This window comes from Colobus angolensis, unplaced genomic scaffold, assembly GCF_000951035.1.
Source record: "Colobus angolensis palliatus isolate OR3802 unplaced genomic scaffold, Cang.pa_1.0 Scaffold28, whole genome shotgun sequence".
NCBI lineage: Eukaryota > Metazoa > Chordata > Mammalia > Primates > Cercopithecidae > Colobus > Colobus angolensis.
The window spans coordinates 4,018,402-4,030,386 of NW_012116043.1; the positions used below are offsets into that span (position 1 = coordinate 4,018,402).

General features: G+C 48.3%; 1 protein-coding gene across 1 annotated transcript in view; it reads right to left on the minus strand.

Moving 5' to 3' along the window:
- Positions 1–11,985, minus strand: part of DNAH10 (dynein, axonemal, heavy chain 10) — a 158,637-nt gene that overhangs the window by 11,687 nt on the left and 134,965 nt on the right. The window contains exons 55-62 of the mRNA XM_011948576.1: positions 11,119–11,336; positions 9,889–10,110; positions 9,442–9,589; positions 7,714–7,993; positions 6,636–6,865; positions 5,500–5,773; positions 872–976; positions 310–464 (exon numbers count right to left, since the gene is read on the minus strand). Of these exons, the coding sequence (XP_011803966.1) occupies positions 310–464; positions 872–976; positions 5,500–5,773; positions 6,636–6,865; positions 7,714–7,993; positions 9,442–9,589; positions 9,889–10,110; positions 11,119–11,336 (1,632 nt within the window). The remainder of the gene's footprint in view (positions 1–309; positions 465–871; positions 977–5,499; positions 5,774–6,635; positions 6,866–7,713; positions 7,994–9,441; positions 9,590–9,888; positions 10,111–11,118; positions 11,337–11,985) is intronic.

The window sequence follows — 11,985 nt, forward strand, 5'->3', positions numbered from 1 at the left end:
GGTGGGTAAATGGATGGATGGATGGGTGGGTGGGTAGGTGGGTGGATGGATACAGGGATGGATGGATGGATGGATGGATGGATGGACAGGTAGATGATTGGATCTCCCATACAACTAGCTGAATTAGCCAAAGGAGAATTCCAATCAGAGAGTTAGAGGGCATCAATTACACACTAATGGGTTACATCAATTACACACTAATGGGTTACTCAAAGGAGTGTCTTCTCTTAAGGGGTTGGGCCACAGTTGAGGTTTAGAGATTGTTGACATGTGGGGAAGGAGAGGAGGAGAAAGGGAGCATGGGCTCACCTCCTGCCAGACAGTCTGGTTATTCTCAACATCATCAGGAAGTTGCCCAAAGCTGTCTGAAAACATTTCTGATAAAAGAATGATATCTTCCCATCCTTGGTCAGACAACCAAGCGCAGGGCTTTTTTCTTCTGCTTTTCTCCAGGGAAATGTTTCCTAATCACAACGGAAGAGAAGCAAACAGCCGTTGTGCTGCCAACACAAAGCAGGCAACTCTGCTTTGACTTCTCTCACTTTTGGGGAAAAGTCCACTTCTCAAGAAGGAGACTGGAAAGAGGAAGTGGCCCGGGCTTGCCCTCGTCACCGCCAGTGACACCAACTAGGCGCTCAGTGTAGCATCCAGCTTCCAGCCTCAGGGTGGCCCCGAGACAGAGGCTGGCTGCTCCGAGTTCAACCAGAGCCATTTCTGAGGCTGGAATGATCAACTGGAATAGTGAAAAATGCAGTGCTGTTGGGAGCCAAGTTTTAAGGCAAATTTTTGTGATTGTTTTAATGGACAAACTTATATACACGTATCGTGTGGGCAAGGAGATGGAAGGAATGAAGCCAGGCAAATTCATTACCTTTTAGAAAGAAATCTAATTCTTCTTGAGGGACTCTCCCTTCTGCTTGTTCTATCTTGATGGTCATATTAAAAGAAAAGAGTAGCTTGTGCCTTTCAAACAGCCCTGGAGGGGAACATCAGACGAGCATTGATTTCTTAAAAAAACCCTGAGTTTCTTACGCACACTGTGCTTAAATGTAAGAGAAATGAAACACTCAAACTGTATGGCTGCATTTAGCCCTCTCTGCACCCAATGTCCATGAATATCTAAGTGCAAAAAAGATAAGCTCAGTTCCTAGGTCATGCCCCAGTCTGTAGTGACATGCTCCTGTATGTAACGGAAATGGCTGTGTCTACAGGAGGTAAAATCACATCGTCCTGGGAAGAGGAAAAGCCAGTGAGGGGCAGTACAGTTGGGGCTCAGAGCCACCCTCTCAACCGAAGGCAGGTTGTTTGCCTGACTCCATGGCATTCGTGTCCGTTAGGGTCTAGAAGAGGTGTTGGCAAACTTTCTACAAAGGGCCAGATAGTAAATATTTTTGGCTTTGGAAGCTAGATGGTCATAACCACTCAACTCCACCATTGTAGTGCAAAAGCAACCATAGACAATATGTATACTAATGGATATGGTCCTGTTCCAATAAAACTTTATTTACAAAAGCAGGCAGTGGGCCAGATTTGGATGCTGGCTAGGGGTTTGCCAACCTCTACTGCAGAGGACACACACTCCATCAACAGACTGTTTATTGATGGATGCAAAATACCAGCTTTCTTCTTTTTTGCTTTTTAACAGAAGACATGTGTTCCTGGAAAAAAAAATTGTGTAAGTCAAAATTTGTAATTTGAATTCTACTTCATATGTGTTAGGAGGGTTGGCTACTTAAGTGAGTCCTATAGAAACAATCTCTTTTCTGCCCATCTGTTAAGGGCTAAATTATATTTCTCCAAACTTCACATGTTGAAGCCCTAACTTCCAGTACCTCAGAATATGATGGTATTTGGAGACAGGGTCTTTAAAGAGATGATTAAGTTCAAATGAGGCCATTAGGGTGGGGTGGGCCCAGTCCAACCTCACTGGTGTCCTTACAAGAGGAGGACATTTGGACACACACAGACACCAGGGATTCACACGCAGAGAAGAAAGACCTTGTGTGGACACAGCAGGAAGACGGCCTCCTGCAAGCCACGGGGAGCGTCCTAAGGAGAAACAAAATCTACCAAAATCTTGATTTTGGACTTCTGACCTCCAAAACTATGAGAAAATAAATTTCTGTTGCTTAAGCCACCCAGTCGGTGGTATTTTGTTAAGGCAGGCATGGCAAACTTAATACAACAAGCACTGGTGCATGGAAAATATCAGTGTCAGTACAGTGTCTCAGCAAAAGAGGACTGGAAAGGGATGCAAGTGTGTCCTGTCCACCTCTGCTTTCTAAAGGTCGCTCTACAGGCCCCTGCTTAAAAACGGCCATTCTGAGTTTCTCCCAACTCCTTTCCAAAAACCAACTGAAATGGTGAGGTTTTTTGTTTGCTTTTGTTTTTTGTTTTTTGTGTGTGTGCAGTGGCATGATCTTGGCTCACTGCAACCTCCGCCTCCCAGGTTCAAGCCATTCTCCTGCCTCAGCCTCTCGAGTAGCTAGGACTACAGGCATGTGCCACCACACCCAGCTAATTTTTGTATTTTTAGTAGAGACGGGGTTTCACCATGTTGGCCAGGATGGTCTTCATCTCTTGACCTCGTGATCCGCCCACCTCGGCGACCCAAAGTGCTGGGATTACAGGCGTGAGCCATTGTGCCTGGCCTAATGGTGAGTTTTTTAAAAAGGTATAAGCTCCCAGAAAATTGGAGAAAAGACAAAAGCAATAAAATTTTGCAAGCAACTCCAGGTGCGGTTGCAGTGAGCTAAGATCGCACCACGGCACTCCAGCCTGGACAACAGAGTGACATTCTGCCTAAAAAAAACCAAAAAAACAAAAAAACTGCAAGCTACAGACAGATGGACAAGTGATAATTGATTTAGCAGAGCTGAGAAAGTTGACTCTTACATGAGGAGGAGATAAAGCTGAGATGCAAACCACAGAATGCATCAAAAGCTCAGGAACTGGCAGTTCCAGATCCTTTGGAGGTGTGGGTGAATATGGGCTAAAAACAGGAAGATGGGTGGACAGCTTGTTTGACAAGCAGTCAGATCCCAGATCCCCTCTCACTCCATGCTGCCAGGCAACTGCCTGCCCCACCCAAGTGAACTCTGGAAAAGATAAAGCAGGGTCTCTGGACAGGGGAACACCAGGCATAGTTGAGGGGAAACCATACTGAGAAGATGGTTTTCAGTGCAAGTTTTCATGATGAATGCTGAAAGTGACAGCCTTCTTTCCTCACATGCTTCCACGAAGGCGGGCAGCCAGGATTCCATACTCTAGGAAAAGGCTGAAGACTCTTCACTGGGGAGTCTTAAGGTCTCATGAGAAAAGAACTACATGTATTGGCATTTGAGAGCTCCTCCAATGACACAACACAGAGAGGCGAGCCGCAAAATTCAGACGACGGGAAACAACCCAGCAATCAGGCAAGTTTCTTCCACAGATAAATGCAAGGGGTGGGGCAGACACGGTGGCTTATGCTTCTAGTCCCAGCACTTTGGGAGGCTGAGGCAGGAGGATCCCTTAGGCCCAGGAGTTCAAGACCAGCCTGGGCAACATGGCGAGACCACCATCTCTACAAAAAATTAAAAAAACAAATTATCTGGGCATGGTGGCATGCACCTGTAGTCCCAGCTACCGAGGAGGCTGAAGTGGGAGGATCACTTGAGCCTGGGAGGTGGAGGTTGCAGTAAGCTGTGATTGTGTCACTGCACTCCAACCTGGGCATCAGAGCCAGACCCTGTCTCCAAAAATAAATAAATAAAAATAAAAATAAATGCAACGGGGAAAAGAGAGAAATTAAGTGACACAACCAATTATAACGTATAGACCCTTAATGAGGTCCTGATTTAAACTAATGTGAAATATGACATATAAGACAATGGGAACATTTGAAAACTAGGTATATGATGATGTTCAGGAATTATTAATTTGGGGGTATGATAATGGCCTTATGTCTACGTTTTGAAATAGAATCCTTCTATTTTATAGCAGGGATGGGCAAAACACAAGCCAGGGGCCGAATCCAGCCTGCTGCCTGTTTTTGCTAATAAAGTTTTATTGGAACACAGCCATGGCCATTCACTTCCATATTGTCCAATGGCTGCTTTGTGCTACAATTGCAGAAATGAGTAGTTGTGGCAGAAATCACTTAGCCTTCAAAGCCTAAAATCCGACCCTTTCCAGAAAAAGTTTGCTGACCTCTGTTTTAGAGATACAAACTAACATACTTACAGATAAGTGATCTGAATAGGAAGCAAATTTTCAACATAATCTGGGTTGACAGGGAACCGTGTGGATTATATAAACAAAGCCAGAGCTGATCATTGCCAGGTGAGAGGTGCGCAGACGATCATGACACTGTTCTCTTTTTTATATGTTTTCCATAACAAAAAGTGCTTTTAAAAAATCAATGATTTAGGAGTCGAAACTGACTGTAGTCACTTTGGAAATAGTTTGGCAGTTCCTCAAAAGTTAGACATTGAATTACCTATGACCCAGCAGTTCCCTTCCTAGATGCACCCCCAAGAGAATTAAAAACACACATTCACACAAAACCTGCACACAGGAGCATTGCCTTAATAGCAAAAAAGCAAAACAACCCAAATGCCCATCAGGTGACGGGTGAGTAAACACAGTGTAGTCTGTCCATACATGGAATGTGACTCAGCCACACACAGGAACGAAGTGCTGACACACGCAGCAACACGGATCAACCGTGAGGTCACGATGTGGAATGAAAGACACCAGTCATGAAGTCACACACCCTATGATGCCATTGACATGAAGTGTTCAGCACAAGTAAATCCTTACAGATGGAAGGCAGAGTGGTGACTGCCAGGGACTAGGAGCGGGGGGCAGGGGGTGACTGCTAATGGGTGTGGGATTTCATTTCAGGGCTGGTGGACACGTTCCAGAGCGAGAGAGTATTGATGGCTGCACAACTCTATGAATATGCTGTGAATCACCAAACTGTACATTTTTAAAGGGCGAATTTATGGTATGTAAATTGTATCTCAATAAAGCTGCTATCTTAAAATTCAGTGCTTTAAACATTCTTCTTTTAACATGAATCGCCACACTTAAGAATGCCATTCAGAGCTGGGCATGATGGTTCATACCTCGTAATCCCAGCACTTCGGGAGGCCAAGGTGGGTGGATCGTTTGAGCTCAGGAGTTCGAGACCAGCCTGGGCAACATAGTGAAACCCCATCTCTACAAAATACACAAAAACTTAGCTGGGCATGGTGGCGTGCCTTGTAGTCCCAGCTACTCTGGAGGGTGAGGTAGGAGGATCACCTGAGCCTGGGAGGTGGAGGTTGCAGTGAGCTGTGATCGCACCACTGCACTCCAGCCTGGGTGATGGAGCAAGACCCTATCTCAAACAAAAAAAAAGAAAGAAAAAAATGCCGTTTGGTAAGTTTCCATTTTCACAGACCACGTTTCCTTAAAGCCGCATCTGGCACACCAAACTACACGAACGTGTCCTCCTCCGTGGGGAGAGCTCACCCGTGCAGCCGTAGTTATAGATGTTGAAGGTCAGTGTGTCCATGATGTTCCTCAGGCGTTTCATGAGAATGGAATCGGGCAGCGACTTCTTCAGTGACAGCCCAAAGACCTCTAAGAAGGCAATCAGGGAGTACTGGTACATGGAGTTCACCAGGGCCATCTCAGACAGGACGAAGAACAGGATGGCCCCCCTCCTGGCTGCTGGCCGGTAGCCATCCCGCAGCCTGTCGATGTCCAAGGCTGTCTTCTCTGCCAGCTTGAGTTTCTCTGAGACCTGAAGAAAAGCACAAGTGACCCTGGAAACAGGAACACTGAGAAGTGGGCAGAGGGCAGGAGGGGCAGGGGGACAGCAGAGAGGGACATGCAATGCTCCAGGGCTTTGAAAGCATCCAGGGACTGCAGGGGACCGAGGGCACCCACCCTCTTGTAGGAAAGGGTGAATATTTGTGGCTGACACCCCTGCACCCAAGGCCCCTTCCTCTAGTAACACTGCTTGTAAGTCTCCAGGTACTGCCCTCTCCCTTTTCATCCCATATGGGGTTCCACCCAGACTCCAGGAGATGTGACCCAGGCCCAGCCAACCCGAGCCTAGCATCCTCAAGCTCCTGGGACTGGTTTGGGGTAGAAATGTGACTTAAGTGACTTCCAGGACCTTCATGGTAGGAACAGGAAGATTCTCACTTATCCCTTTGGGTTTAGACCTGAGAGGACATGAGGCCAGACCAGTCTTCTGACCATGTAGGGAGCTGGCAGAGAATGACGCCAACCCGGTAGAAGGCCCAGCCCAGAAATGGAGAGAAACCAAGTCCTCCTGGTATTTTTGAAGTCCTGGATCCAGCCCCGCCTGAGGCCATCTCTGGACTTTTCTGCTTTCTCAGCTGATAACTTCCCTTTTGACTTAAGCCAGGCAGGGCTGGGTTTTCCATAACTCTCAATTTGAAGAGACTGACCTGATGCCCAAGGGTCCCTGGGAACACCTTTAGGGCTCCCCTCCCCACAACACATCCCAATAGAGGTGGCTTCTTATCCCTGAGACCACAGAGCCCAGTTTTCTCATTGAGCAGACAGAGAACTGGACGCTGCCAAGGTGCCTGCAGGCCCCGCCTGGCCCAGGGCCTTCCCGCCGTGGCTGTCACCTCTGTTGCCTTGGATTTGGTCTCCTCCAGGGTGTGCACCAGGTCCGCATTGTCCAGCATGTTCCCGGTGGACGTGGCCAGCTCCCGAAGGAGGGAATCTTCCAGGTCCTTGAGCAGGTTCTTGTTCTCGCTGGTCTCCTGGATGAGGTGCTCCCGCTGCTCCTCCAGCTCCCGCCTCTCGTAAGCCACCAGCACGCTCAGCAGCTGGTCCTCCAGGCCCTTCAGTGTGACTGTGGGGGACAGTGAGAGGCCCTCACCACCTGTGGACCCCGACAACGGCCTCTCCCACTGCCCTGCTGTGATGGGACAAGCTTAGTGTGGGTCTCAGCCAGCACGTCAGAGGCACAAGGATTCACTGCCCACCAAAGTCACTCTACAGCAGCAAGGTGGCAGACATGAGCAAAATAGTGATGCTGTGGTGCAGAGTGGTGGACAAAAAGGAAAAAATGCGCTGAAACAAAACCCAGGCTTCCATGGACTGCGGTACCATAGTTTAAAGTATACCCAGACTGGGCACAGTGGCTCATGCCTGTAATCCCAGCACTTTGGGAGGCCGAGGCGGGAGGATCCCTCGAGCCCAGAAATTTGAGACCAGACTGGGCAATGCAGAGAAACCCCATCTGTGCAAAAAAAGAAAAAGAAAAAAAAGAAAGTACATCCAAATCGAATTAACCTGCTTAAGCAGGTACATGACAACTCTAGAGAATATGAGAGATAACATCCAATTTCTATCAGAATTCAACTGAGAGGAAGAAAAAAAATTCAACATCACAACATGTATTTTAAATACACGAATACAGAGTAACTTCCTGCCCCCACAGACAGATGTCCCATCCCGCCCGCGTGTGAACACGTGAGCCCACAGCCCCATCTCAGGGTGACTCACGACAGGTAACTCATAGCTTCACACCCTCTAAGTGGTACCTAATCAGTAAGAGCTGACAAGCCCAGATGTGCCTATGAGAGAATGATCTGGGGTCACTGTGAGTGAAATGACGTCCCAGGAAAGCCTTGATCTCAGGTTGCAGTCTCCATCATAACCATCTTAATTAGTAGTGGAGGTTCTACACATTCTTACCGGTGTAATTGATGACCATAGCTTTCCCAAACACAGATGGGGAGTATCTGGGATTGGCCAGCTTGGTGTTTAGGTAAAGTCTGAAATTTGAATCATAGTCAACTTCCTTGTCTCCCAGGATAATAAACTGCCGTCCTTGGGAGACTTTTAAATTTTTTTCTAAGACGTTATCAATCACAGGATCGATGTATTCATCAACATCACGGAACAGGAAAGGGGTCCCATACTTTATGGACATCTCTAGCTGCTTGAGGAAGTCAGGGTCGTTAAAGGAAGCGACCTGGAAGAGAGTGGAGGCAGATGCTGAAAGCCCGCATGTTTAACTGTGGCCCTGCCAAATATAAAGGGAGAATGGCTTGGAAGTGGGAAGTGGATGAGCCAGGAACTTCGAGGGGGCCAGAGGTGAAAAGAAGAGAGAAATAAGGGGTATAACGACTATACACCATGAGGTCCAGACTCAGGGCAGGATCTTGCTCAAACAGGGTGGAGAGGAAAGGAAGGGGATTCCTCAGCCCCTCTCCCTGTAAGCTAGAACCCCTTCTCTTTAAGAGACAGGGTAGGTGTTGGAAGTAGACTAGGGGTAGGCTGACAATTTCAGTGCTCCCTGGCAGGCTGAGGGAAGAGGGAGTCTAGGGAAGTTCCTGCCCTCATAGTATTTGCTCCATGATAGCTCCATGTGCATTTTGGAGACAGACCGTTCCCCTGACCCTGGAGTACAAATGGGCTTCCCCAAACAGCATGCAAATACCTGGGATCAAGGACCAGAAAAAAAATAAGGAAAAGCTAAAATTGAAAATCATTAATTTTTTCATTAGTTCAGCAAAAAGTGATTGGGCCGCTCCGGCAATTCCACTCCTAGGTATCACCCCAAGAGAACTGAAAACACATGGCCACATAGAAACGTGTGCACCAACGTTCACAGCGGCATTCTGCAAACAGCCAAAAAGAGGGACAACCCAACTGTCCCTCTGTGAATGGATGGATGAACACAATGTGTCTGTTCACACACCAGAATACCATTCACCCGAGGCAGGAATGACGCCCTGACACACTACAGCAAGGACGGACCTTGAAAACGTCAGGCTGAGTGAAATACGCCAGACACAAAAGGCCACACAGCATCTGATGCCATTCCTAAGAAATGTCCAGAGGAGGCACATTCAGACGGAAAGCAGGTGAGTGGCTGTCAGGGGCTCAGGGAGGGAGAAATGGGAGGACCGGAGGGGTGATGGCTAAAGGATGTAGCATTTCTTCCAGGGATAATAAAAATGTTCTAAAACTGACTCTGGTAATTGGTATACAACTCTGTAAATATACTAAAACTCAAACTGAATTGTATGTGTTCAGTGAGGGAATGGTGTGGTATGTGAATTACATCTCAATCAAGCCATTACTCTCTCCTCCCCTGCATCCCCATCCCCCACCTCAGCTCCAAAAAATAGTGACTGAGCACCCAGACCACGAACCCCGTGCTGGGCAGAGGAAGATGAAGCTGAGGTTGCTCGCAGCCTGCAAGGGGACAGGCAGAGTTCACGGTGGTTTGTGCTGCCCTGGCAGACCCACAGGGTGGAGGTGGAGGTGGGGGAGGGCTCCGCGTGGGGGTCAGGGTGGAAGCATTTCTGCCCAGACTCGTTGAGGCTAGGGACTGCCAGGTACGGGAGGCGGGAGGGGCACTCTCCAGAGAACAGGCACCGGGGGCAGAAGACGCCCCGGGAGGAGCCGCCGTACCCGCAGATTGTTCTTCTCCTCTTTTCTCTTGATCCAGTTGAGGGCCTGCTGCTGGGGGTCGATGCAGAGAGGGAAGCGGCTGGCCCGGGTGGTGAGGATGCCATTCTGAACAGAGAGGTCATCGGGGGGAAGGCCCTGGGATCCCCATCTGGAAGGAACAGCCACCAGGAAATGAACTTTTCTCACCAATTTGTGAGCCAAGGGCTAAGGGTGGTAGGACTGGCCTTCCAGAACAATCTACCCATCCCCAGGCTGCACAGGCTCCTCAGGCTCTAGGGAGAAGGGCTCCATGCTGGGTTTGCAGCTCGCCCAGCCACTTCCATGCAGTCAAGCCAACTGTGGTCCTAGCAATGCCCCCAGGCCATTGCCTCCCCGTGGGGTGACACCCATGTAGACCCCCTGTGCTAAGATGTCCCCTTCCTCCTGCTGGTTCAGGGTGCCACACACCTGCTGATCTCAACATCATCCGTGAGCAGGCTTTCCAGCCGGAAAGGCTGGCTCAGAGGAATCTCCCGCTCCAGGATGTCGTTTTGCCAAATCCGATTGACCATCTCGTCACGGAACTCCCACGTGAAGGCTCCCTCGTAGCTCAGGAAGGCCGCGCAGAGCAGGCAGTCCCCCAGCAACTTCACGCGCCGGTGCATCAGCTCATCCAGGTCGTTCAGCCACCTGGCACGGGAGGAGAGGGAGGTTGCCATGAGCAGTTTACCTTCTGGCCACAACCAAAAGGAACATTCCAGAAGAACCAGCTTGATACCTTGCTAATAGGGCTAGCCAGACGGAAACATGTTTTGAGATATTCTTTCCTTGCGGGGAACAGAGACCAACAGCTTATCTTGCAACTTCCCACCCTAGTGAACCTGGTGTTTGCAGCCAGCATCGAGCAGGGGGCTCAGTAAAGGCCTGTGGTCTTTATTAAGTAGTAATCACATTGCGTGGATCACATTAAGTAGTAATCACATTGTTTCCGAAGCCTTAATCAAAGACATATAAATCAGCCCAGCAGAGCTAACAAGTTCTGGCCTTACTCAATGACAGAATTCCACCCAAAATAAAAGAAAGCATCTGTTTCATTTGGCCTCTTCCAGTAAATGCCCCAAGACTTAGGTTTTAGAAATACTGAAAATTGTTTACCACATGCAAACAGCATTTTTCAGTGTTTTCTACACCACATTTACAGATGCTAGATTCAAAATTGTTGCCCTATTTGGTGAATAAGCTGTGGCCAAGCGGTCTTGCCCACAAAGATCAAACAGCCCCATCACTTAAGACTGAAGTCCAGGATTGAACAAGCCACTGGGACGCTTAGAAGGCATCTGTGCAGTGACAGCAATGGGCTTCTCCCATAGACTCTTCTAGAAAGGACCTAGGGGTTAGAGGTCACCAAGAAGTGAACACTCCCTAAACCTTGCTAAATGCTACAGATTTCTCCGTCTCCACAGCGGCACTGCCTCCTTGACCCTTAGTAATTAATAAATAACACTCAGTGCCTAATAAAAACAATAGTCTATAAAATAGCCATTAGCTGCCATAAACATGAGAATAGGAAAAGTAAGACCTGGTCACGTGGTTTTCACATATAAACACAATGTGAGATAAAGAATCAACATGGCGAGAAACTCTGTGGGTGACGTCCATTTACAAACGACAACAGGTGGGCTCGTGAGCCACGCTGACCTGATGTTTTCCGACCCCAGACCCGAGATGAGTTTGTCTGCAGCAATCAGCCGCCTCTCCATGATCTCGGCTTCTTCCTGCAGCTTCTGCTTTTCCAGTATGGCGGCCTCGTATTTGGCACCCAATGTTTCCAGCTCTTTCTGAATTGCTGCCAACTCATTCTGGATCCTTTCCAGTTCCCGTTTAGTGAGGTAAAAATTCCGCTCCAACCTGGCCACCTAAGTAAAGACAATTTGCAGAAAGGTGGGGAAAAGGACCACGGTGGGGCTGCGATACAATGGCCTCAAACCAGGCCACATGTCCAAGCTGCTCTAATGGTGTCTGTGCTTTTCGGAGCCACTATATGCTATATTGAGACACGTGGCTTCTTAGTTTCTTCTTCAACTGTTTGTTGCAAAAACTCTATGTCCCATTAGAAGACACAGCACCTAAGTTATCAGATGGTTTTACTTTCATGTACTGAGATCACAGTAAGATGACACTGTGGTTGTAAGTCAAAAACTCAGAAGAATATATCATAGACAATCACAGTATTTCTATTGGTTCTAAGTTTTCTGAATAATACGATTCCGAGCTATAGAGCAAGGTCACAATATGACTCAAAATGATCAAATCAACCTTATTCTCTTTGTATTTTGTGATCTAGCTGTGACTTTGGCCCCGCTGCTCTCCACTGGGGTAGGTTTGTCCCCCAGGGGATGTTTGGTAATGTCTGGAGACATTTCTGGATGTCACAGCTCGGAGGGAGGGTGCTACTGCCATCCAGTGGGGTGAGGCCAAAGATGCTGCTAAACATGCTATAGTGCCCAGGACAGACCCCCCAGGACAGACCCCCCCAGGACAGACCCCCCAGGACAGACCCCCCCA